The 27,979-nt window shown below is 42.0% G+C and overlaps 1 protein-coding gene across 1 annotated transcript; it reads left to right on the top strand.

The window, feature by feature from the left end:
* Positions 1-868: 868 nt before the first annotated feature.
* On the top strand, positions 869-27,658 carry tmem266 (transmembrane protein 266). The gene is made up of 11 exons (XM_031747360.2): positions 869-1,316; positions 2,749-2,848; positions 7,938-8,126; positions 20,554-20,708; positions 21,770-21,843; positions 22,739-22,795; positions 23,016-23,154; positions 23,718-23,833; positions 24,214-24,406; positions 26,031-26,093; positions 26,173-27,658. The coding sequence occupies exons 2-11, from the start codon at positions 2,835-2,837 to the stop codon at positions 26,808-26,810; spliced, it is 1,638 nt and encodes a 545-aa protein (XP_031603220.2). The 5' UTR covers positions 869-1,316; positions 2,749-2,834; the 3' UTR covers positions 26,811-27,658.
* Positions 27,659-27,979: the final 321 nt, after the last annotated feature.

Below are 27,979 nucleotides of genomic sequence, written 5' to 3'. Positions count from 1 at the left end.
TTGCAGGATTGCTGAGCTCGATAACCCACCCTTCCAAGAAGTGTTTGGAGAACAGGTACACACATACTTTTTATTCAGCCTGCACTTTGAGTAGAGTGTGTGTGTTTAGTAAAGACAAACATAGTGCCATTGTTTATTAGTTTCATGGGTTGGTGTTTGGGTATCATTTTAATTTAGGTTTTAGAAATCTATTGGAAAGTGGTGATAATTTTCTTTTAACTGTACCGGTACTTAAAAAAAGTTGCAGTGTCATCATATATTTATAAATGCAGGCTTGATGGCTTAGTGCAGTAAAAGTGAAAAACCTCATGAGCATGTATTAAGGGATGACTTACTTTTTTATTTTCTGCAAAGGGATCTAAATCCTTGGCAAATTTTTTAATACCGTTTATAAAAGCCATTAGTCACAACTTATAAACCCTTTATAAATGCTGCCTTATGTGATGTTCGGGGATCTAAGTCCTGTTAATGCATTTTAGGATACAATTGAAATGTCGCAGAGAGCCTGCTGCTGGGTGTGCTGCAGACTGATAAACTGCATTAAAATCACCGCCGAGGGTCACAGAAACACTTCACTGTGAGTATTAGTGATATGTGTTTTCTTTTTTTCGCGCGGGTGGGTTGTTATCGCGAGGAGCTCTGAAGCTCAAGAGGTGAAGTGAAGCGAGAGTGGGCTTTTTTCTTTTTTTTCTTTTCTTTTCGTTTTTTTTTTTCTTTTTTTTACGTCGACGCTTCCAGGGTGGCATAGAAAGGAGGACTTTTGTGGGCTCCAATGGCTTAGTGGGTACACTGACTGCATACATGCTTGATATGACATCATTGCGAGGGTTTGGGGTAAATCTTAGGCTATCCGTTTTCCTCCCAGAGCACTGCTCGTCACACATATGTAACCGCTGGAATCCTTTTTTTCAGCACCTGGACAGCTCCCGGTCGTGAACCCCTTATTATTATCGGGCACATGGAGTCCCTGATGTGATTCTGGGGGAAGCCCTGCAAGCACATCATGTCTCCCTGCGAAGATGTCGTTATCACCCTGCTTCAGTGACAGCATCGTCGTCTCCTTCTGAAGGATGGTGCTTACAGTCCGGAGTAGGTGTTTTTGTGGTGCGCTATCTTCTGAGAGGCGATACGGGTGCTTGGCCAACGCAAATCTAAGGCTAATCGCAACCTACACACAGCAAGATCCGAGCTTCCCTCACACTGATCATCATCATCATCATCATTCACGGCGAGGAGGGAGATATAACCATCATCACTGCGAGGGCAAAGGAGTCACGACCACACTTTACACAATGTAGAGCAAGACAACACAAGAGGTTAGTGTGTTTAATTTTCCCCCCCTGTTTCTCTTTTTCGAGGGGGTGCCTAATCTAAAGCGCACCGAGGAGTTGATGTGTCTCAGTTGGGTTGAGCATGAGCATGAACATGAATGAGGCTCTATGGCCTCTAAGCACAGCGCGAAAAACCCCCAAAACAAAACACGTTAACAGCACCGGAACTCTTCGTGTAGCAATGACTTGGTGAAAAACGTTTGCAAGTGAATCTCGATTGCGCTAAATACAGAAAGCCTCGGACAGAAACGAGTCACAGGGAACTGAGAAGAACCCAGGAAAATGTGCTGCATTTGTGGACCACCCCCCACCCACCGACCCTCGCTGATGAAGTACTTACTGGAGGCTGTACATATAGTAATAAGGGTCAACTCAATTTGCTGATTGTGAAATTCGAGCTTTCTGATAGAGAGGAGTCCAGAAATATTTTTGGTATGTAGTGCATTATCTCCAAAACGGACTGGCACATATCTTTCAGTAGACTTGCCTTTCCAGTCACCTCCACAGTTACTCCTCACTTTTGGCACAGTGTTAACCTTTTTGACTTTACTCACCTCTCACTGGCCAGTTGTTTCTTCTTGCACGTTTAGGGGGCACTGCAATGAAACAGTATCACCCTCAGCCCTTGAATGACCTGGGCTGATTTATCCTGAGTAGCATTTAATCTGCTGTGCTTCACTACATTACTCTGCTGTGAATGCTGACTCCTCACCTCTGAATGTCCGGAGGCTTTTGCTATGCCTTTGTATCTCACACACTACCACAAATTCATCAAATACCTTCTAAATAATGAAGGCATGGCCAACACTATGCTATCATTGCCATTATTTTACTTGTAATAGTCAAGATTTCATTAAATCTTAACTAAACGAGTGGCTGTGTTTTTGACTTTCCTCTCAGGTCATGATGTGTCTGTTTCAGTAACCGGAATGGGCTTTCACTAAACAGGCTTGGACATCAATGGCTCTCTATCCTGTGGCACAAAGAGCTAGCATCCTGGTGCACTTGCTATGCAAGAGGTGTGATGTTCCTCAGCCCCTGATTCACAGAGCGGAGCATATATTGGAGGAGATTTAAAATCCATTACAGTTTATTGCTCCCCAGGAAAATAGTTGAACAGAGCATAGCTAAAGCCGGAGTTGGAGCAAGGCAACTTCAGGAAAAACATAAGCACAGATTTTTCATTGATAGCTCTGAATGCATTTGTGCTGCACAGCTACATTGTAGACGCCTCATAATTTTGAGAATTGCTGTTTATTGTTAACCTTGGGGCAATCTCCCCATAAGACCTATTAGTTGCTGCTCTGGAGCTCCCAATCATAACCCACAATAAGTCTCAGAAGAGGGAGCTTTCCTATTATTTACCTCTTTATGTGCTTTGTCTGTTTTTATCTTGTGTTTCCTGTATGTGTGGCAGGAGCCCAGTCTCTGCAGCGGTGAAATCACATTTCACACTTGGGGTTATTTAGCGTGGACGTCTGTTTGCAGCAACAAGACCTCGACATGAGCAACACTCAGTAAGTATAACACCCTCCGGAGTCTTGTTTGAAACCATGTGTACGAGAGAGTGTGAAATCTGAAATCTCTATTTATGAACATGTTGTATTATGCGCAGTCAGTCTCGGTGTGGCGGGATATGATTAGCAGAATGGGACCTGCACATGCTCGTGTGCGTCCCGTGAGTGACTTTAAACAGGGGATCAGGGAGAAAGTAGCGCTTGTCCTCGTCCAAGTATTTCCGGGAGCGAGAGAATGGACTGCCATCTCTTAACATTCAGGAGGGATGTTCACTTGTCATCTTCTCTTATTAATAATTACTCTTTGTGTGGTCCTCGAGACAGGTCCAGCATTCTGACGACAGCCACGACCGTGGCTAAGGGAAGGGTAAAGAGAGTGAGCATGGGAATGGAGCTGAGGGGAGTAGCGTGGAGTGGGAGTTGAATGCAAAATGGGTTTAGTCAGCTGCATCTTCTGCAAGCCACGGGGTGCTGCTTCTAATACATACAAACAGAGGCTACTACCTGGGCTACAGAACAGCACAGAAGTAGAGGACAGAGGCGCATGACATCTGTAACCAGATCATATAGAGAATCCGTTGACTGCTTAGTAGTACAGAGACATGATTTAATGCTAAATGCAGCTGACTGTCTGAGAAGTGGCAGATGTGGCAGACGGGGAAACTCGTTCAGATCTCCTGAATTATTTTTACCGCTTGAATCTGTATTAAATCTCCCACCTCCCTCCCACACGTGGTGTATTATTTCTTTCTAGAAATATTACATTTATATTTACATATGATGAAGTCTTTTATCTGAGTGTCGTAGACTGGATAGATAGATTAGATTTCCCTTTAAGATTCATTACATAGCTTAAAGTGCCTAACTATATAGCATATATGTGGCACCAAAACCAAGAAGTAATTGCTTCTTCCTCACTGTCTGTATAGTCAGTGAGGTAAATTAATGACCTTGTTCTTTAATGCGATAGACCTTTTTTTAAAAAAATAAAACACCTCTATGAGCCACATTGTTACACTTGGTGATATTGGTGCTGGTCTGTATTTGTTTTTTAGCAGGGATCTCTGGATACTACATGTGAATGTTTCAGGCATCAAAGTCAAAACAAGGTCCCGCTGAAACTCAGCATCACAGGGGTTGCCAAAAATATCTGATCCCTATAAATGCACCATTGTGGCAGAGGCTTGTGATGAAATCATGACAGCGAAGTGCTGTGCACCAAGGAGCAGCCAGTTTGTCCGCATTCTAACTCACTGGGTAAGACAAAGCAGCTGGGTTATAGACGGTTGGCCAGAGATACTGTGGCAGCGAGCGCTCCGAATGACAATGATACCAGTGCCCTCTGCAAACCAACAGTTCATGCTGAGGCAGCACTTTTCAATGCAGTGACAGAAGCTGGAGATTTATTGCTCTGAACAGATTATTTAAAATATTAAGTGACAGGCAGCAGTCTTAACTTTTCTGACAGAATCCAATAATGCATGCCATCTTCTTTTTTATTACCTTATTATCATATGTTGTTGGCAGTTTAAAGTCAATATTAGTAATTATTAATATAGCTACAAAATTCTCACACATAAACAAGATGAAGTAAACAAGATGAAGTAAATCACGTTCATCCATAACTCAATGAAATACAGAGATGTGATGTCAGTTAAATAAGTTAAATTCAGTTTCAGTCTTTCTTTCAAACTGAATTTAGTTTGGTGTGTAGTTTTGCACTCACGGTTAAGGTTACTATTAGGTTGCTGGTTCAGTTCCAACAAATAACAGAAATCCCCTTTGGGGTTGGGTCAGGAAGTGTATCTAGTATAAAACTCTGCCAAATCAAACACGCAAAACTATCTACTTCCTCCTCCTCTTCTTCTTCTATACAAGGTAGTTTTTAGTTTTTACTTCATTGGTGTTTAGATTAATTAAAATAGTTACAGTTTCCTTTCATGACAATCTTAAGACCTGGCTGTATTAACCAATGCCATGTGTATGCATCTGTGTGGCATTTCTAAACATTAGCTTGTGAAGAAGAAAACTGTATATTTTGGGTTAGTGTTAAGCCCTCAGTTTTACTCTGTATAGGTGCAAGATTTTCCCTGCAGCCATGCATGCTCTCTCTTAACCTTGTTGCTTCCTCGTGGCGTGTACTAATATTGCATGCTTCCGAAAAGAGACTCGCCTTTGGCATGCTGCCGGCTGTCCTTGCCTGCATCACTGAGGGGGGCAGCAGGATTTTCATATGTGAAGATTCCACTCACTCCCCACAATGGCAACCAGCCACTCCACTGCACCCTGCACATAATCACTCCTGGCCTGCTTTGTGATTGTCTGAAAATGTGATTTTGATGCACTAAACAGTTTGTGGCTGTCATCAGTCATTAGCGTCCTTGTTGCAGCTGGTCAGAAGTGCAAACTCCACAGATAACAATGCAGGCATGTTTTGTAGAGGACATAGTTATATATGGGCGTTTGACCCTGAAGCTGAGCACCAATTTCAAGCTGGACTCGCATAACAGATGTGTTAAAGGGAGACAGTCTGTGGCATTTTATCTACCGAGGATACGAAAGTCAGGGTAGAGTGTTTTGTTTTTGTTTGTTTGTTTGTTTTTTGTAGTCCTTATGTTCAAATCTGAGAATATATTTCAAGTGAATTCTTGTGAGAAGAACAACATAAGCTTTAAAGGAAGTCCAATACACAGCTGTTAGTCAAGAAATAAATCAGGAAAGAGAAGGACCTATTTCCTTTGAAGGTCTCCCTACGTTAACATTTACCATGAAGGTGGGTCTGCTCAGTGATCTTCTACTAACTGGTTCCACCCTTTCTGCTTCGCCTCCAGCGCAGAGGTTGTAGAATTCACCAGCCCAGTGGCTTTTGATCCCGCTGCCTTGTAATCAATGACTTCCCCCACTGTTAAGTACTCCGGTTATTGATGTCTCCACACTGGCTGCACTGGGACTGCAGCCAAGCAATGTGACTCTTCTCTTCCACGGTGCCTTCTCCTTGTCCGCTATTGGTTGAGCTTGTGATATCACAGCCCTCCCTGCACATTTAAGTTTTAAGATCTCATTCCCAGATCAAGTGACACCTTGTCCGGTCCTGCCAAATATAGCTAGCGTCACGGAGAACACAAAAAAACTAAGGGGGGAAAGATGGTTTGCTCTGCAATGCCATTTATAAAATTTGACAAATAGTTTTGTTTGTGGTATATAAAAGATGGATGTAGCCAACATGATGTCACGTAGGGGTTTCTGGACTGTGCATTTTGAAGCCTCAACATCAGTGTTTTGGTCTCCACTGTGTTACTTTTTTGGAGAGCAGCTGAATTACTAAGTTATCATATAAGACCTGTGAGCCTGGTAAATGGTAAATAGACTGAATCACTGTTTTCTATGCTTAAGTGCTTTCTAGTTAATGTTCACACACACGCTTTCACCAACCTTCTCATTAGTAAAAGGGTGGTTGTGACTCAGGTAGAGCAGATATTCTACTAATCGGAAGGTTGGTGGTTTGATCCCTGGCTCCCCCGGTCTGCATGCCAAATATCCATGGGCAAGATACTAACCCCGAGTGAATGTGTGTGAGCAGATAGAAAGTGTAGAAAAGAGGCTTGCATGAATGGCTAAATGAGGTGCTCAGTTAAGAACCAGATCGTTTACCATTTAGTAGATGACCACCCACCCGACCCTACTTATTAGATGTATTCACAGACTGTATGGATGTACTGCACAGACATTATTAATTCGAATTAGTGCTAAGTTGTCATGGTACTGGGTTGTGTGATCCAGTGTTCTGAGTTTCTTGATGTTTTGTTATTCATTTGAGTCGAGTTTCATTTCAGTTTATCTAGTTACATTCCGTCATGCCGAGGTTACAGTTTTAGTTCATGATTTATCAAGCTTCCCTTTTGTCTCATCCCTGTCTTAAGTTTCCCGTGTCTGCTGGTCACGTTAAGTCTACGTGTGTTTATCTGTCATGTTTCATGTCCAAGTTTTCTTTGTTTGTCAAGTTCGAATCATGTCTGTGTCTCGTTATGTCTCCCATTTTATTTTGAAAGAGTCTTGTGTTCTTTGTTCATCGTGTTTAGTTTTACTTCCCCTGTAACATCATTAGGTTCATGTGTATCAGCTGTTTCCTCGTGTGTTTTCACTTCCCCTAATCACCCTTTAGTCACTGTGTTTCTGTTTAATTACTGTCAGATCATCTGTTATCCTCACCACAGATTTCATGGGTTTACCTCATTGTTTCACTGTGTTTCATAGTATTCCTAGTTTTCTCAGTGTTCATAGTTTTTTATTGTTTTTCACTGGGTGTCATAGTCTTTTGGTTAACACAGTGTTCATAGTCTCCTTAGTTTCCCTAGTTTCATGTTTTTCTCGTGCCATCAGCCACAATAAAGGCTCGCTTTATTTTTTGAAACTTAGTTTTGTCTCCACCGTGTCTGCTTCTGGGTCTACCTCATCTTCACACCGGCACCCCGCCGTGACACTAAGTAACTAACTAACAAATGCCACTCACTCGACATGAAACACAAATATGTTTGTTGGTTTGCACCACACAGTAAAATTTATTATTTGTCATAATCTTCCATTAAAATGCACCGACATCCCATATCAGCACACCTAACCTATCACATCTGTCAATCAAAGCTACCAGGCCCTGTGTGGCAGGTGTCACTAAAATATAGAGCGCAAGCATGCTGTGAACTAGTAGTTATTAAATTGTAACTGTCCTCAGTTCAGGCAAATTTAAGTCATGGGTTTACACAGATTAATGCAAAACAGTGGCTTCCTGTAAGGTATGGGGACAATCTACATTTATTCTACTTTGCTGTAGAAAGCAAGAGTCTTTTCTCATTAATAGTGAACACACTATTTCCATGTGTGCAGTTAGGTGTTGAGAAGCATGTCGTGGTTGCACTGTCACTTGTGCTTCATAACTCATGCTGCTGCACACAGACAACATGTAGATACCAGTTGTCGCTATCGTATAATCAGCTAGAACCTGCAAAATTACTCATGGATGACTCTGTCAGCAACCACTTCAGTTCTCTGACTTCACTGCTGCTCTGTTTATGGTGTGTGTTGCATGTGACAGGGCTCCTCCCCAGGCTGGAGCCTCAGAGCTGGAGGTCATCTCCCAGCAGGTAGAGGATGACAACCAGTGTGTGGCCCCCGTCCAGCTGGTCAGCTTCACCTACAGAGACTTGCCTTTGGCGGCACTGGACATATCCCTCGCTGGATCCCAGCTCATATCTAACCCAGATGAAGAGGATAGCAGAGAGGGGTGAGTCCCATCATTTGTTTGCTTGGCAGCTTGAGGTACCCCTTGGAGTGATTATATAACTAATAAGCACTTGTAACAAATAAAAGCAGCACAATGAGGTCAGCTTGTGATTTGTGTCTCAAACTTTGTGCATCTTGAGACAATTGGAAACAAACCAGTAGCACGATTGCACATGGAAATTTTCTTTAATTAATTTGTGTACTAAAAAGTCCCAATATGTAATTATGTATTGATTGATGTTCTGGATATTTGCCTCCACAATTAGGAAGATACTAGAGATATGGTGTCTGAGTCATTGTGTCTGCTTTTTGCGTGATAGTGCCACATTCATAATTAAGGCAGAATTGCAATTACTGCAATCTATAATCTACCCTGGTGGGGGAGAAGCTCTGCCGTCACTCTCTCCATTGCTCGTTATTGCACATTGTAATTACACCTGGCATATTGAATCATTCCTCATTTTATATTGGAGTCCGAGAGTGGGGGATATTTGGCACTGAATTTATTAGTGTCACTGTGTTAAATGGACAATGTCTCCACTGATGTGTTCATTTCAGCTCAATGACACAGCGATTTCTCTCACCAGACAGGCTTCTGTTCACAATGTTGATTTCTGGCAGGAAAAAAAAAGAGTGCTGTTAGCACCATAGCTGTCCTGAAATGTCAGAGCCCTGGTTCTCTCCATGAAGCCTGCTTGTCCTGCAGTTGTGTTGTTTGCTCATCACCATATCGCCGTGTTGCTGGCCCAGTGTTGTCAGGACAGGACACACCCCTCCTAGAGCCCCCCTGTAGAGTGTCCATGGCTTTCCACTCAGGAAGTGTGACTCACAACCCTTTTGGCATGCTGCAATGCTGGCATCCATGCAGAAAAAGTAGACGAAGAGCATAAGCTTAATTAGAGCATCCAGTTTTGGGGGGGGTGGGGGTTGCCATCCAAGCCCTGGTGTGTCAGATGAAAATATCCCGCTGGACTTTGCCTGATATGGCCTTGTCCAGGCTGATGGCTCTGCGGGTTGGAGGGCGAGGACAGATGGGTCCTGTCCCAAACACCCACTCTGTTATCGTTCCTCATATTTTTCTCGCACACTTGCTCACAAAATGAACAGAAAACAAATGCATAGCAAAGCCACGGGAAAAGGGCAGGATCTGGCAGCCCAGCAAAATCATCATCACAGCAGGCAGTCTCAAAGGGCACCATATGAAACCCCGGTGCCCCAGAGATTCAGCCTTGTGCTATGAAAAACTCATGCAGTGCCAAGATATGACTGTGGAGGATTTATGAAATCACCAGTGTAAATATGATTTGTGATGAAAAGTAAGTGGGTATTTGAGGCTGATTGGAGAAACCCCCTCTTTGTTTTTGGTGAGATTTGGAAGCACTCAGCACACTGATGAAACTATTAAGCAATCTCTCACCCATGAGAGCGTCACGCTGTGTTCGATGACCTTTTGCAGATTGGAATTCCTGATTTTCAGGTCACTGGAATTCCAGCCACATACCTGTCATTACTTTCACGCGTGCATTTGTCATTGTCGCTCTCGGTGACAGCACCAGCGTCACAGATTATAGCTACCTTTATGAATCAAGTGTGTAGCATCCAAGGAATGACACAGTGGTGGCCACAGGCCTTTAGATGAGTCAATGCCGGCCTTCAATCAGGAGTGATGACTTGATCAAGCTATTATTATCTGTAACTGCGTTGGTCTGTAAATACATTTTCTCTTGTTTATTGGAATGTGCTCTTGTGAAAACTCTTCTACTAGGCATGTAATTGGCTAAATATAGCTCTCTGTAAGTGATAGTTTACGGGACAGTAAACCTGCTTTCACTGCCTTTCTACTTGTTATGGTTTGCAGTTATTTTTTCCTTCTGTGTTGGTGATTAGAAATCCTTTTCTTTTTTCTAGCTATCATCACTTACTTTCACTCACTACAGCTCATGTCAAAGGCCTGCGTCTTTTCTTCAGGATATTCTGTGGAAGTAGACAACTCTGTGCAGGTGTGAACAAACTTGTTTTATACCAGTAGTAGGAGATGAAAGACGATGATTCATTACTCAAGTCTAAATCTTCCATGGTGAAACTTTGGTTGTTGTTTTTTTCTTTTCCTTTTTTTGGTTTCTTTCTTTTTTTATTCCTGTGAAAAGAGAGCAGAAAAACAGCATACCAGAGATGCACATTTAGTCCTGCATAGCAGCTTCTCGTGGCTCTTTATCAGGAGACGTGGGCGACTACGTAGGAGGTGGATGTTCTTGCGGACTACCAGGGGCACACACAGTACTTGCAGATTCGGTGCAGTGGTGAGCAGGGAGGAATTATTAATAGATTTTTGGCTGCTCACTTTTCCCCAAAACTTGTTGTAATGTCCAAAGTCAGGGCAGTGCAACTACCCATCCACCTTTGGTGACTCAAATATGGTCCCTTATCTTTTAATAATAAATAATAATAGTTTTTTGTTGTTGTTGTTTTTTGTTTTTTAAATATAAGCTCGCTCACTACCCAACTGTAGCAACCTAATCAACCTTGTAGCATTTAATGTGTAACAGGGCTAATGAAAAAGGCCAGACCTGCCAGTTGTTTGTGTGCATCCAAAGCACATACCTATTGACTGTTAAAATATTGTAGTACTTGAATTATTTGCAAACCTGGAAGGTGTACAGAAAAAAATAGCAACGCTGTGAAGTGGGCATCTGTTCAGTCACAGGTTACTCTATTTCTTCAACACAAAAAAAATCTGTTTTGGAGCCGTGAAACCATCACTATCCCTGTAAAAAAAAACTCTCAGAATACCGTCAGCCAAGAAAAACATTATGACTGGTTTAAGCAATGCTACAGTAGCAAGGAGGCATATTTAGTTATGCTTTACCCCTTGAGCTTAATGACCTTTAATACTAGGTGGAGTCTGAAGCAACAACAGTGTATACACACAAAAGCCAATTGTACACTGTTTCCCACACATAAAGGAAGAATGTAGACTGTGTGGACCTCACAACACATGTTCTTTAGAATCAAGCAACAATGAGGTGGGCATGAAAATCAAGCTGAGAGCTTGCATGTCTTGTTATAACAAATAGCTGTTGTTTCCAAACACACCTATTTATACTAATATGTACAATTTACCACTCACAAAGTTTATTACAGATCATTTAATGTGTGTTATATTTTATTGGGTGTCTTATTGTCATTGGAAATTGGTGGTGTAAATAGCTGTGAGGCTGCATATTGGCCTTCGTTCCTTGTGTGAACTGACGCGCCTCTTTGTCTCTTGTTTGCTGTTCGACTGTTGCTTACGTTTGTCTCTGTTGGGGTCCTCTTTAGTTTTTTTCTTCAGGTTTTTTTCTTCTGTTTGTTAATAAGATCACTAAATACATATTTCCTGTGGTCTTTCTTTTTCCTGCTTTGTAAACAAGTCTTTTAGAGTCCCATTTGGGACTTCTTTGCTGTTTTCTTTATTGCCAAGTCTCATAAGCTGTTTTGCAAACAGAAATTCTTTGTGGAAGAAACAATAAGGGAGTGCCTGCATCTGTTCATGCGTAAAGGTTGGAGCAGAAATCAGGCGTGTGCACATGCACACTGAGATTTATAAGAGGACAATATATATGCACCACATTACTGATGTGATTTTTTTACAAAAAGAAAAGAATGCATCAGCACAATTCTGTCAGTCCAAACACACTTTTAGATATTTATCTACAAAGAGTTTTATGCTTCTTTCCCTTAAAGAGTGTCTGCCTGGCCTCAGCCTTTAAACCTCGAGCTGTACATCCTAAGCTTGTCCTGACTTATCATCCCCAGATCAGCCTGCTGTCCACAGCAGTAGTAACATATGCCACTGATTTCCAGGGGCCAGACTAGGAGGTGTGAAGCACTGCAGCAATGACAGATGGTTCATATGGGTTAACCTGCCATTTTGAATGGAGAAGAGAGGCGGAGAGGATAAAGAGGAGAGAGAAATGGAGCAGACGACTTTCCTCTGCACTTTAATTCTCCAAGCTGCCAGCTGCAGATCATGCTAGATGATTCTGTTTGATGAGTGTCATTTCTCTGTGTGTTGTGTGGAATTAGCCCCGTGCCATGTTGCATGGAAATGTTAGACATTAGATAAGGAAAAATTGTGCCCAGGCACCTGGACTAATTGCACTTGCTAACAAAATCTTTATTTACTGCCTGAAATAAAGCTCTCCGCCCTCTTTCTCCCCATGAAAATGCATTAATATAGCAGCATGTCAAACTGCACATTATAAAAAAAGCCCAGGCTTGAAGTGCTCAAGGTTGAAATAAGATGTAATAATTAAAAAAAATCCAGACTGTAGAATATAGCTATGAAGTACACTGCCAGAGTCTAGTGTGAAGCTTGGCAGCAGCAATATGTCATGGAGTTTTGGCACCAGAGCCATACTGTACCTGTTCTTTGTTGATGGATGTCTGAAAAGAGAACAGGATTTCTCTTTTTTTATTTCTCTTCCCTCTGACTCTATTTCAAACACACACAGTAACAGTCCTCTCTATCAAATTGGCTCTCTTGCCTGGCACCATGTGCGACACAATAGATGACATTTGAGTGCAGGGTTTGAGGGTTTGTTAATATTCACAGACATGCAAAGTGTGAGATTGCTTTTTAGGCTGAGAGCGAGAGAGATCAAGTGTCCTGGTGAAAAACCATTTATCAGGGACAGCTTGTCTGCTGCTCTGCACATGGAGCCCCATCCATCTCCATTTGCTTGGTATCTGTGACCCATTTCTCTGGCTGGGACTATCGCCGAGCCCCTTCTGCTAGGCTGTACCACGGAGTGAAGAGATGATAGCTGATTGCTTTCAGAAACCAGAGGAAATGTCTGGTTATACTGAGAAGCTGCATGGATTTTCCCAAAGAAGGTTAGAAGGACGCAGGTAGCACACCAGACACACATGCTAGGTCCTTAACTGTACTTATTGGCACATGTAAAAAGAACCAGACCGGTAATATTTTTCAGACAGTATCAGTTTATCAGTTATAAATTGATTTTTACACAACATAATGCAGGAAAAAATGCTTGAGATAATGCAGAAGTAGTGTCATGCTCAAGTCAGAGGGGTTCGAACCACTCAGTCATGATGTATTAGTTACAGTACGTCATGCATACCCATTTTCCGTTTTTTAAGTACACCAGTTCAGTTGCTTGTTGTTGCAAAAATCTAATTAGTCAATAATATGTCAGCAACTCAATACATGCAGGCATGTAGACATGCTTGAGATGACCTGCTCAATGAGAACAAAAGACAAAAACTTTGATGATGGCATAGTTGTTGGGGCCGAATGGGCTGAGTATTTCACTGCTGACCTACTAGGATGTTATCACAAAACCATGGGGTTTACAGAGAATGATAAAGAAAAAATATCCAGTGAGCCACAGTTCTCTGGATGAAAGTGCCATGTTGATGTCATAAATCAGAGTAAAACGACCAGACTGCTCTGGGTTAATAGGAAGGCAATAGTAACTAGAATAACTAGTCGTTACAACCAAGGTATGCAGAAGAGGATCTCTGAATGGACAACTGCTAGCAGCGGAAGACCACATGTCACTCATGTCAGCTGAAAGCAGAAAACTGAAGCGACAATTTTCAAAGAGTCTTCAAGGTTGGAAAAACGTGTTTGTCTGGTCTTGAATTCCACTGCTAAATTAAGATGCTAGGGTCAGATTTTGGCATTAACGACACAGAAGCATGAATGCATCCTGCCTTGTATCAGTAGTTCAGGCTCAACATGAAAGCTTGGATTCATCCAGCCTTTATTAGCTGTTTAACCTTGTGATGGTGGTGTAATGTTGTGGGAGATACTTTCTTGGCACACCTTGGGATCCTTAATATCAACTGAGAATCATTTAAAGCCCACAACCCACCCAAGTGTTGTTGCTGACTACAGTGACCCATCTTCTGATGACTTCTTTCAGGAGGACAATGATTCATGTCCCAAAGCTCAAATCATCTCAAAATGGTTTGTTGAACATGATGAGATCACCGTACTTGGACGGCCTCCACAGTCACCAGATCTCAATCCAATAGAGCACCTTTGTGACATTGTGAAATGAGAGATTCCCATCATAGATGTGCAACCGACATATCTGCAGTGTCTGTGTGATGCTATCATGCCAACATAGAGCAAAATCATTGCAGGATGTTTCCAGCATCTGGTTGAATCTATGCCACAAGTAATAAAAAGTCCAACTTGCTACTAGGTATTTGTTATAAAATATGAACTACAAACAATTATTATATGACGTATAAGTATGGTAATTTTTACATTCTTAAAATAATTATCTGTATTGGTGTATTAGTAGTATATGATTCAATAATAAACCCATATTTTTTAAAAAATCTTGAATAAATCTTTTTACCTTGGTTTAGTACAGATAATTTGTCAGATAGGAATTTGTAAGATATTACTAGCAGTGCTTAAGGTGATTTGCTGCTTAGCTGGTTTCTTCTTTCAGGGCTTCTTTCCTTCTTTTGGTTCTGATAAGACATGACTTGATGACTCATCGGGCATTTTACAGGAAAGGATTTTGTCAATTGCAAGTAGGCATTTGGCTTCATATTCAATAAATCTGGGCAGTGCTTTCTCGGGAAACTGAAGTTCTCAAGTATGAAAAAAATAATCAGTGTTCTGTATCATATCTATTATGAAATGCCTCTTTAAGTGTAAAAAAGGAAGCTAAGAGATAGGTGTAAAGCTGAGTGCTTGAAGAGCCTGAATGAGATTAAGTCTTCTGAGTGCTGCTGTGGAGTAGCCTGCAGGCGCACACGGTTGTGGTCCATTTTCCCCTGTCCGATCCTGCTGAGTTCAGCAGATTGGTGCGAATTGGTTGAAGTTTATAGAGGAGGAACCACAGGGCTATATAGTTATTTGAGCAGAGTGAGAGAACTTGAGAGGAGACAGACAATCTGAGTCAAGCAGCACTTCAAAAATGTCTCGCTATCAGATAGATCCACACGATGTCTGCAACTTAAACCAGAACATAGGATATCAGCATAATCACTTAGATGAAAGTATGCAAACAACTGTATGTGCAATGTGTAAGCACAAAGATGTTAGGATGCAGAATCCAGTTATCAACAAATCCATCCATCTTATTCAATTCAGGCTCATGGGTGGGCTGGTACCTATCCCAGCTATCATTGAGTGAGAGGCAGGGTATGACCTGGACAGGTTTACAGTCTGATGCAGGGCTAATAATTTACAAATCATTTTAACAGTTGAAACTCTTTATTGGACATCACGGTGGTGCAGTGGTTAGCACTTTTGTCTCACAAGAAGAAGGCCCTAGGTTTGAATCCACCATCTGGAGTCTGAGTTATTTGTCTGTCTCTGTGTTACCATAGTGGCCCTAGTGGGATGAGGATTAATGAAGGGATGTGACTGACATGTTACCAATTAACCTAATTAGCCATGAGACTTTCTACTGTTAAATGTTTTATAGCCTTGAAGGCAAAATATTCAACATTTAATATCTGTGTGTACTATTTTCAATGAAATATAGATGATTTTGATGATTTGTAAGTCATTTAATTCATAGATACATATCTCAGAAGCTTTATAAAATTAATCTAAGGAGCAAATACTGCATCTGTTTGGTTAAACTCATGTTCTGTGCTCGTAACCTGAAGCCAGTGGTCACATTCATTCATTCTGAATGGCCACTAGGCAGCGATCTGGGTCTTGGCCTGGTATTGAATGGACACTTTATGTATTTTAGACTCGAATCATAATTAATGGTGAATTTATGGCAAATGTAACGACTTTGCACACGGATGTCCTTATTTTATTTTCACTGAATAGCCAATCAAGAGTTTCAGAAGGTAATTTAGAAGACAGCATCAAGAGCGACTGTATATTAGTGCTTAATGTTTGCAGTTGTTTATTGCTTTCCTTTGTGTGTGTGTGTGTGTGTGTGTGTGTGTGTGTGTGTGTGTGTGTGTGTGTGTGTGTGTGTGTGTGTGTGTGTGTGTGTGTGTGTGCTGTAATCAATTAATCAATACCTTTGAGGAGCTCATAGTCGCTCATTCCTTCTGAATAAATTTTCCCATTTGCAGCCTCCCCCCTTCTCTCCTACCCTACAAACTTATACACACAAATAAAGCACCACTTCCCTGATTTAATTACCATCTAACTTGTACCTGATGAGTTTACGCTGTATTTTATCTTGTCTCAATTACTGGAGACAGTATAATAAAAGACATGCTCCTAGGATCCTCATCTCAGTGAGAGTTACTTAGCTGGGGATGGAGCCAAAACGCTGTCCCATCTGTGTGAATGGGCCCCAGCAGAGCAACCAGACACTTTCATCAGTGCCAGTCATTCTGCTTAACGTCTTTGTCTACTTTGTTGCTACTGTAGTGGCCATTCTGCAGCCAGCATCATGTACAGCATTGATCGATCTCATGATCTAATCCCCTTTCTCTCCGCTGCTGCCAGACTCCCTTCGATCTTTTGCCGCTGCAGCCACTGGTACATTGATGTCTTTATAAACCTGTCCACAGTTCATGCTACCCTGCATCTTTAATTCTTTAATTTCCTCTGTACACAGTGTCCCTTAAAGTATACACATGATGTTTCCCTGTGCACATACAAGGCACATTTTTTTTTTAGATTTGTCATACTTGCATGTTTCAGATCATCAAACTGATTTTAATTTTAGAAAAAGAAAACCCAAGTAAAGACAAAAGAGTTTTTAAATGATAATTTAAAAACTTAACTGCTCCTTTGTTTAAAAAAAAAAAAAAAAAAAAAAAAAAAGAGTAAATGCTCTCCCTTGTTAAATAATTAACTACCATTCGTAATGAGGGTGGGGGTGGGTGGGGGTGGGGGTGGGGGGAGGTGGAAAGGGTTACGAAGCCATTTTTAGGGCTCTGGGACTCCAGCAAGGAAACCTGGAACAGTGGTTGATGGTGAACCTTCCCAGGAGTGGCCAGCCTACCAAAATTACTTAAAGAACTCAATAATGACTCATCTGGGTCACAAAAGAACCCAGGACAGCATCTGAAGAACTGCAGGCTTCACTTGCCTCTGTTAAGGTCAGAGTTGATGATTCAATAATATGAAAGAGACTGGGCAAAAATGGCATCCATGAGAAAACCATTGCTGAGCAAAAAGAACACAGAGACTCGTCTCACATTTGCCAAAAAAAAACAAATATCTTGATGATAAAGTTTAACTTTATCAGGTGATAGTGTGACGGTCCGGGGACTGGACGACTTGAAACCATAAATTCTGATCTCTACCATAAAACCCTGAAAGAGAATGTCTGGCCACCAGAGGCTGAAGGGCAAAAAAAGAAACAAAATAAAGCTTTTGGAGCGACCTAGTCAAAGTCCAGACTTAAATCTGATTGAGATGCTTTGGCATCACCCTATATTGGCCCAAAAACGCTCAAAAACGCTCCAAAGTGGCTGAATTCAAACAATTCTGCAAGAAAGAGTTGGACAACATTCTTCCACAGTGATCTGAAAGACTTATTGCCAGTTATCACAAATGCTTGATTGCAGTTCTTGCTGCTAAGGGTGGCACAACCAGTTATTAGGTTTAGGGGGCATTTTTTCCCCCTAATATATAAAATTATCATTTAAAAACTGTATTTTCTATTTACTTGGGTTATGAAGCATTAAAACTTGCTTAACAAGCAGAAACTTTTAAGTGTGACAAATACGCACAAAACTAAAAAAGAGGACGGGGCCAATTCTTTTTCTTATTATATGCGTGCGTGAGAAATCCTTGAGGTATTACTCATTTGGTCTGAACCTGACTTGACCCCACAAGAGAGTGAGGTGATTTTCTTCCTTGGCTTGCTCCATCACTGAAGCCTCACTTCCTCATAAATACTTCAGGTTCTCAGTGTTCAAGGTTTAAAGCGATTTCCCTAAAATTAAGTTTCTGAGCTTGGGCTAATCCATCACTGCCATTTACTCTGCTTCCAGACAGGGTTTTTCTTTACAGGTTTATTAAATTAATACCTTTTCTGCCTGGCTTGTGGGAAAGGTCTGAATGAATTATGATTCCACACAGTATGAGTTAAATCATGCTTTTCAAACATGAAGATAAGTGAGGTGTCTCTCTTGGCGTGTGTGTTGCTCATTCTATCTCACTCTATCTAACTAATGGTGCACAAATGTCCTGTGACTGTGTGCGAGGCACATCATTAGGTAAATCTTTCTATCTTTTTTTTTTCTTGGCTCTTCTCCACTGGCAGATGGGGTTTGACATTGTTCCCTGGGAACGGATTGGTGCTGGGGAAAGTCTCCGAGGTATTTGCTAATGATACCATTATGCTGAACTACCTCTTTGTCACCCCAGGTGTTGAGCTACTAATCTGTTAGTATTGGCTGGTACAGAGGGTTGTCGCAGAGGGCCGAGGGCCACTGGGAGAGCAGTGGCACAGTGTGGCCAAGCTCTAGCCCCTCTGCTGACCTTGGTGAAGGATAGAAAGGATATGAAGCTGTGCTATACCAGAGCTGTAACTGCAAAACTGCAGCACTCCTCAGGATCGCCTCTTTCTTCCCACTTTCAAAGACAACCGCGTACTACTACGAAAGCCATTTCTGAAAAGGAAGCATCATGAAAAAAAAAGTCTAAGAAACAACAGCAGGCAGTCATACACGCTGCAAATAAGTCACCATTTCAGCTAATTTATCTATATAATTGATTCTGAAGGTAAAAATAGATATGAACAATGCTGCTGTACTTGTCTGCAAAAAAATCAATCTATAGGACTGATGGCCAAAATTACAAAAAGGACCTAAAAATGAGAAAAATCCTTGAACTAAATTTGTATCTTTCTCTGTTCTCATTTTCATTCTTCCTGTTCCAACTGCCCCTCCTTCCTTTCTGGCTCTCTCTCTGATTCTCTTTTGGATGAATCCCAATGCCTTTGAACCGGCTGCACCCCGCTTTCTCTCTCTCAGTGTCTGCCTCCTTCATTCTGAGCTCAAGCAAAGGAAAGAGTAGAATAAATTGCATCCTCTCTTCTCCTCTGACAGACATTGCCCGTAGCTTTACGCTTATGGGGGACAGGTGACAACAGATAGTGGTTATTTTCAAAGGACCGCACTGCCTTTCTCAGTGATGCTTGTGAAAAAGATGGCAACCCCGTGTGTCCGCATACACACTTTCCCGTTTAGAGTACCTCTGGTTAGTGTGCAGGGTTGGATGCGTGACTGTAAACGCATTGGGAAAGCCCTGTGTGGCTCCTGCAAATGTATCACCGTTTACCGCCCATAACTCCCTACGCATCTCAACAGGTCAGTTTCTGATTGGAAAAACTTGAAGAGGAGCTCAAGGGTGGATTTAAGGCAAGTGTGACACTTATCTTCAGCCACAATGTACCTGTGCAAAGACGAAGCACACCAGGGACACTCCAGACTAATGGAAAATATATATCACCGTGGAGACGGCTGTATAAGGCACCAGTGGGAATAATAGCATGTAAAGTGCATCAAAGCTGGTCAAAGCCGGGATTGGGCAGCCCAACTAATGCAAGCTTTGCCTCTATTTCACTCTCAAACACGCAAGCAGGTATGAGAGGAGAAACAATTCTTATGCTGAGAACAAAACAAAGTTGAAGAAATTGTCATTCAGTTAGGAAAACATCTGCGTCATGTGTATATATGCATCCTCCAAATGGTGCACGTGCAGCCCCACTGTTGTACCAGGAGAGCTACATTATTGAATCAGCCAGTCAGTCATACAGAGCTCAAACACGAGGGAACCAAGAAGTTAACTTTCAGCCAGGCTCTTAACAAAAAAAGTCAACAAGCTAGACAGTTTCCCTGAAAGAAAGTTTTGTCTTCTCAAGCAGTGAAAAGCAGAGACAAGAACTTCACTTTAAACTTGAGTGACCTTTCACCTCCTTTCTTGGTGCTCTGATTTTTAACATTAAATATACGTTTACTGTCTACAATTAGTGCCTGGTATTGATTTAACTACACTGCTTAATGATGGCGGAAATAAAACAGACCTTAAAAATGAAGGAAAGGTTGCAGAAAAGGCCAGAAAGAGGAGCTTTAGGAGGGACTGAGGGAAAGGACACCCTTTAATTCATGCTTACGATTTCTTCATACTAATATATCATTTTAGTCCTAGCAAACCGTGTATTTATAATTCACGTTCACTTTTAAAAACTCTTAAATCTAAGACTGTAAATTCGTTCCAGCATTCATTTCTTGTATTTTTTATGGCCTTACATGCAGAATAGTGCCCTCTGCTGAAAAGCATTTTAGGAGAATGCTGAACTGAGAAGGCTGAATACACTACAAATTTGCTCCATTTTGATGTTCCGTGTGTTTTATTGATTCGACCTTGAGTGTTCCCGTCAGATCTGAGTTCTGTTCAGCGAGACTCACGGCGTGTCTTCTCTGCCTTTCTGTGTCTCACACCGCCTTGCTCCCCCTCCACTCAGGTCAAACTGGCTGAAGCCATGCTGTGGACGAAGGGCAGCGCTGTGGCAGGTCTGTCTGCTGTCGGCAGGCTTCAACTGCTTCCTAGTGGCCTGTGTCATTCTGGTGGTGGTGTTGCTGCTGCTGGAGCTGCTCATAGATACCAAGCTGTTACAGTGTGAGTGAAACCGAAGCGGGGAAAAATGTGGCTGGGATCTTTTTTTTAAACTGGATACACCCTCATTTGCATAAAATGAATCATCAGTGAAAATCATTGTGACGTAAATGTGAATTTAAGCAATCCTTGTCAAAACTACAATGATAATATATATTTATTAGTAAAAATCTTATAATATATTATTTTATAAGTAAAGAACTTTGACTCGAATATAATTCAGGTAAGTTTTTGTTTTTGCAAAGAAAATAAATTGCTGCTAACCTCATCTCATAAATCTACTGTGTAATGAGTGAGTGTCATTTATGATCTGTTCTGGGACCCAAGGCTCTGATCAATCACGGTCTGGGGGGGAAAAAAAACCTTCCATTAGTATTCCACAGTTAACACTGAATGGCAGGTGCTTGAAATTCCAGTCCGACCCATCTCACCCCAGTATCACCTTTTATCTACATTATCTGGCTCGGTGGAGACATCCTCATCTATCATAAGCAGAGGGTCGGGAGCGTTGGCCTTTTTGATGTCAGGGCTAACACACATGGTCTTACACCAGCAATATCCAAATGCATTCAGGTCTTTACTGTTCCCCCGGGACCGACTTACTGACCAGACAAAAGGAAAGTAAGACAAATGTGTGAAGGGAGATAGTGGACAAAGGAATCGAGCAACGCGGAGTCGGCTGCCGGGTGATTGTGGGGAGGACCGGAGGAAGATGAATTGACTGATAGACAGATCACTGAGCACAGCAAACAGAGACAGATGGGGAAGATGTGGGGCGTGACGAGAAGCGCTTCAGCTGACAGCGTAGTGCTGTTTGAGCTTGTCCACAATTAGCCTGATGAATAGAAAGAAGACGCGTGCATGCACAGTATGCACTGGTTTCATACTTGTCACGATGCCTCATCCTTCAGTTGCATTTTCCACAGATTTACTGCAACCTGTCAGTGTTGTGCAGCATGTACAGTGCAGGTTGTTTGTTATATTCCTAACAAAATCCAGCATCAATCTTTAACCACAGCTATCTCCTGATCAGTTTTTTCCTCTTTTATTTTTATTCCCTTTAGTTAATAATGCATTCCAGTTTGCCAGCATCATCCACTGGATCAGCCTGGCCATTCTTTCTGTGTTCTTCACTGAGGTGAGTCTTCCTCCACTCGACGCAAAAAAACAGTCTCACTTACAGCTGATGCAGCTGCCTCCTGATTAATGCTATGTTGTGCAGTATGTGTGGGCAAGTGAGTTACACTGGCAGATTCTCATTACAATACTAATAACGCCATGAAATGCCCGATGCCCTCTGTCACGGCATGATTAGATTGTGATTAGTGCAGGTGAACAAGCGCACACCTCCGTTCATCGCGCTCATATATAAAAGATTTAAAATCGTGCACACGTACCCTGAGTGTGCACGTATAACCACTGCTGTTAAAGCAGGCACGACCGGTTCCTTCTTAGGTTATTTGATTGATCTGCGGCACATGCATTTTTTTTTTAAACTGAACCTTTCGGGCTTTTCTGTGCTGCCAGTTTTAAATCATTTCGAGGCCCCAGGTAAGTTCATTGTATTGTATTGATTACCGTTTTCCTCAGAGCCAGCCGCATTTGTCTTAGTTTCCTAAACTTGACCATCTGAGTGGTAACTTTTGTTTAGCTGGAGTCAACAGAGGGAACCCCTCAGTGTTACTCTGAAGCAGTGGAATCAGCAGTTTGACTGGTTTGTGGAGTTTGTTCAGAATGGCAGAAGATGGAGGTTTGTTTGCTCTCCGCAGCTGCTGCTGTGTCAGCAGAAGGAGATGCGGTGTCTCTAATTTTTGCTCTTGCTGCGTGCTAATACGGCATAACTGATGAATTCGCACTGAAAGAATAAAAGAGGGGATGAAATGTCACGTTTATTATTGACAATTACCACAGACTGCACTATCGCTCTCTGTCTCACTCTCAATTTAGCTGTGATTGTTTTCTTCCATCTTACCCCTTTGTAACCTGCTCACTGTCCCCATCTCTGCCCCCCACCCCCCATCCTACTGTCTCAGACCGTGTTCAGGATCGTGGTGTTGGGGATATGGGATTACATCGAGAACAAAATAGAGGTAGGCTCCCGTGAGTCCCATTAGTCCTGACTTGGGGCCCTCTTTCACTGCAGTGTCATTCCTTCAATGTCATAGCTCAGACTGGCAACTACACAAGCTCAAAGCAGTATAGCAGTAACCTGGTCTGTGTGTGTGTGTGTGTGTGTGTGTGTGTGTGTGTGTGTGTGTGTGTGTGTGTGTGTGTGTGTGTGTGTGTGTGTGTGCGCGCGCACTTTCTCAGGTGTTTGATGGAGCTGTCATCGTACTCTCTCTGGCCCCCATGGTGGCCTCCACAGTGGCCAATGGCCCCAGCAGCCCCTGGGATGCTATCGGTCTCATCGTCACGCTGCGGATCTGGAGGGTTAAGAGGATCATTGACGGTAAGGCTGGGAGGGGCTGGTGTCCCCTACATCCTGTCCTTTACTGTCAGTTAGATAATGCATAGTGCTCCCAGTGGTATCAGCCTCTTTAATCTGCAGGTTGTTGGCTCACTTGAGAATTTTATCATTTTTTTTATTATTATTTTTACCAGTAATGATAGTAGAAGGACATAATATGTGGTAATGGATTCAGTACTTACAGAAAAGCCACTATAGGCAAATAATTTGATCATTTTTTCAGTATTTTCATTTAGAGAGAATAAATAAATCTTTTTTCATGTTCATGTCCTTTCTTATAGTTTTTCTAAGAGATACTTTTTTTTTTTTTAAAACGCTTATGTTTCAAGTCGGCTGTCAGCACCTACACCAACCACTCAAATGACGTTGTGAAATCTAAAGCAGTCCAAATATTCCTTCAAATCTTCCCTTAAAACGTACAGCTCTTTTTACACAAGCTTTGCAGGTAGTAGTCCATGTCATCTGGCACCAACTTTGAAAATATGATGGCTTTTATTTACAAGATAAAAATATCTTTCTGAGTGTAATATGTCCTTTTCTTCCAGCCTATGTGCTGCAAGTTAAGGTGGAAATGGAGCTGGAGATCCAACAGTATGAGAAGGCCAAGGCTGTGAGGGAGGAACAGCTTGATCGACTCACCCAGATCTGCCAAGAACAGGCCGTATGTGTTCTTAACTCTTCTCTATCCCTCATGCAACTTTATAGCTGTGTGTGACCAGCAGAGGGCAGCAAAGTGATGTGCACTAAAATAATAAATCTGTGCTCAAAAAGATGATAAGACGATCGATCTCACAGCACAGCTGCATAATCTTTTTTCTGCAGTCTGGATATCACATAATCAGCACTATGCAATACCTCAGAGTGATATATGAAGTTAAGGTTCTGTCATTGTTTTAAGTCACATTACCAAAATAAAACAGTGAACATCACTGTGTTCTTCACTTCAATCCAGAAATGAAGACAAAGACTGTTTGTGTCCAAAACAGTTGTTTGTGCATTATTTAAAATTCTTCTGTCCTTTTCTCTCATCTCTTTTGTTAGTTTGAAATCAGGCAGCTCAGGGCCCACCTGGCTCAGCAGGACCTGGATCTTGTGGCAGAGCGTGAAGCAGCCATGCAGATCCACCATATGTGGGGTAAACAGAGCAGCAGTTTCCAGGAGGTGGACGGTCTGGCCCCTGGGGCCTCTGAGCATCACAGGCCAAACAAAGTTAGAGAGCCTGGGGGTGCTGCAGGTAACCGTCCAGAACACCCAAGCTCTTTGTATTACAGGTTATCAACGACCTGTGTGCACGGGAGGGAATCCAGGCGGCGCATCCCGTGGTAAATCACGTCCATGCTTACACATGGAGAAGGGGGAATTGGTAGACTAAAAGAACCTGGCCGACCTTTGGGCTGGTTAGAAATTTTGAAAGAAATCCCTTCTGACTCAAAACCCTTCAACATTGCTCCGCTCTTCATGGTGGAGTGTTGGGCTGTTAATCGTGGCCAACATACACGACACAGTGTCAGTGTCCTCTTTTCAAAAACGTTCAGCTCAGAGTCCACATCAAAATTCTAGTGCCGCACATAGATGGTCTATAAACCTTTCACACAGTGACAGGTCATAACTTACAGGACTTAAAAGCAACAAAGCACTGTCAGTACAGGTGATGTCAGGGCTCAAAACACTGAGGCTTTTCCTTTATCAAAGCTATAAATCACAGTGCGATCTATCATACATCTGAGCCACAGTGTTTCTACTCAGACAACCTTTTAACTGGGCCTGAACCTCATATACTCATGTGGTATTGATCATCTGGTGATGGTCCTTTGGGACCTTGGAAAGCACTTAAGAGAAACAGTTTGACTCATTTGCTATCTGCGAAACATATCCACACACCAAAAGTGTTCATTACTATTGAGCTGAACTAATTTGTAAGCTAATATATTAATAGTAATTACTGATTAGTTGTTCAGTGGTAGCAATATTGTAACCAAAAAGTATAAAACATTTGCTAAATTCATTTTTTGTAATAAAAACAATTTCCTGCTTTTATGTTTTATGTGATTGTAAGATGATCACCTTTTCAATTTGGACTGTTCTGTCACATAAAACAAGCACTTGAAAGAGTTTATTTTCATTTAAATTAAAGAACTGGTGTCAAACATAAGGCCCAGGGGCCAGAATCGGCCCAGCAAAGACTCCAACCCCCCCAGTGAACATGTTTTGAAAATGTGAAGGAGGGCATAGATTTGGGGCTTTTAACTGTATTTAAGTTTTACACTTTTTCCTACTGATAAAGACCTCCCCCATTGCCATTCATACTACACTACATTAAGTACTAGATGAGCAATAACAATTGAAATAGAAAAAGGTTTCTGCTTTTTCATTATCTACCAGAGAAATGTCTATATTTTTTACTGTGTGAACAGTTTGTGTCTACTATGCAGTTCGTCTTGACCATTTCCACATGCCTAAATAATGTGAGTTGCTGTCATGTGATTCGCTGATTAGATATTTGCGTTATCCAGCAGCTGAACAGTTGGACTCAATAAATTATTGGTTAGTGAGTGTCTAGATTTTATTGTATTCAAAGTTACCATTCATACATTGCAATTTCAATTATGCAATTTAAAAGTTGAAATTCTTATGATGTAGCTTGATGTTAATAAATTGTCCCTTAATGTCAAGAAAACTATATTCATGAGTTTTGGAAATGGAAGATGAAGATGAAGAAATATAATACATAATAAATACAATTCTAGGATGATGTAAACTTTTTAGGCGTTGTGATCAATTACAAATTAACATGGAATGAACAAACACATAGCCTCCACATTCACTTGAATTCCATTTTTCCTCTTTTGTCTTTTTAGATCATCATGGTCAAGATGACATGAACAACTATATCAGCCAGTACTACAGTGAGCCAAGCAGTGGTAAGCTTCAGCAGACTCTTTCTTCAATCCAAGTGGCACCACAATATTTCAGGCTCTTACACATTGTGTTATTTTGTAGATACAGGGATCCCAGACCCAGCGCGAGTCATTACAACAGCAGCCATAGATGTGCACCTGCCTAACAACCCGAGTCAGCTACCGCCCTCTTTGGTGAGCGCCGATGCGGTGCCGTCCAGCCGTTTGCAGCGCACAGGCAGCTCGGTCAGCGAAGCCTCCACAACCACAGTGTCCCGCGCCAGCTTCAGCACCCGTCAGCACAGCATCAGCAGCCACACGCTTGGCTCCACCATGGACTGCAGCTCCACGGTGCGCGAGGCCTCCACGTCCACAGACTACAGCGACCAACGTTGCTACCCTCCGCCCTACAGCAGCCCTCTGGCTCTGGGCACTCAGCCGAGAGGGAGCCCCAGCGCTGTGGTGCAGGAGTTGCTCTCTTCTCTGTCTGAGGACTCGTGTCTCACGCAAAAGGGCCTCGACCCCGTCAACCTGAAACCACCCAGCCCAACAGGTTCCACGAAAACCAGCCCCGAGCTGGAACACAGGGTCAACATCTACAACAAGAGGAACCAGGAGAGCCGAGTCGGGCTCAACTCCAAGACAGTCATCCATCTGCAGGGTAACGAGCCTCTCCTAGAGGAGAAGTATAGGATGATGGGGCCAGTAGATACTCAAATCAACCGTCTATCAGAGACATAAGAGCCTGCAAAATGTAGAACTTCACAGGACTCGCTCTTTATTTCAGCCACAAAAATTATTGCTCTACTAAATTCCCAAACTTCGCTGCTGGGAGTCACTGGCACATAAACTGTATGTCTGACATCCTCTTTGTACTACTGGAGCTGAGAGGATGAACCCGTGGGAGCAGCACAAACAAAGGGCATGGATGAGAGAGGGAAGCAGACTTGTTATCAGGCAACACTTATCAGGAATTGACACTCATAAAAACACTTTTACTAAAAGAAACCAGCAATGGGGCTTTTGTCCAAAACTGAAAACCACTTTTGATATATTAAAGTCTGATTTCTAGGAAATGAAACCAGTGAGAGGATGGTGCTGAGGGCTTAGTTCCTCTGATACACTTTGTAGATGTGGAGATACTGGTGTAGGGACTGATTTGAGATATAAAGTGAAAGTTTCTCCAAGAAAGAAAAAGACACGGATTCCCCAGTAGTGCAGGTATATGAGCCGTTTTGTCTGTCTAGAATCTCCAAACTCATAAAGAAAAGTCCTCTTTGATGGACTGCTGCAGGGTACCATTGGATCAGTCTCAGCTTCTTTCTAATCCGTTTCTATATTTGCGTTAACGTTTTTAATCTAAATTCTGTGAGTGAAGCGAGTGCAGAATCCTTTTGATTGACGGATGATTCGTGTTGAGTTTTTATCCAGATGCCATGACTGGAAATCGACCAAACCCAGCTGAGTCAATGTCTGAGATTTTGCAAACTATGGCATGACCATCACTTGACAAGCTAACTGAAAAACCTACCTACACATGACATATTTCACACAATTCAGGTCTTTTTTTTTTTTGTATTACTTTAAAGTTTGGAAGTTGTGTAAATATTTCAGATTGGGTTTGGTCATCTAGTCGCAGCTCAAAAACAGCGAGGGACTCGAAAGCTAGAATAAAATGCTAAACAGGACAGAATAGCATGAACCTCTCAGATTTGCCACCATATTGCAAAGTCTGTTTATTGTTCTGTCAACAGGCACTTTCTATCTTGATCATGAAAGACATCATTGCAAAATGAACCCAATAAAGTGAAAAACATGGCAAGGTAATAAAACAAGTCATTAGTGTCAATTAAATAAACTTTCTAAGAGCATGTCATTAGTCACATAACCTCTAAGTCAGCACGAAGACC

This window comes from Oreochromis aureus, linkage group 7 (assembly GCF_013358895.1).
Source record: "Oreochromis aureus strain Israel breed Guangdong linkage group 7, ZZ_aureus, whole genome shotgun sequence".
Classification (NCBI taxonomy): domain Eukaryota; kingdom Metazoa; phylum Chordata; class Actinopteri; order Cichliformes; family Cichlidae; genus Oreochromis; species Oreochromis aureus.
Note: the sequence above shows the minus strand (reverse complement) of the source record. Positions and strands in the feature narration are given on the sequence as shown.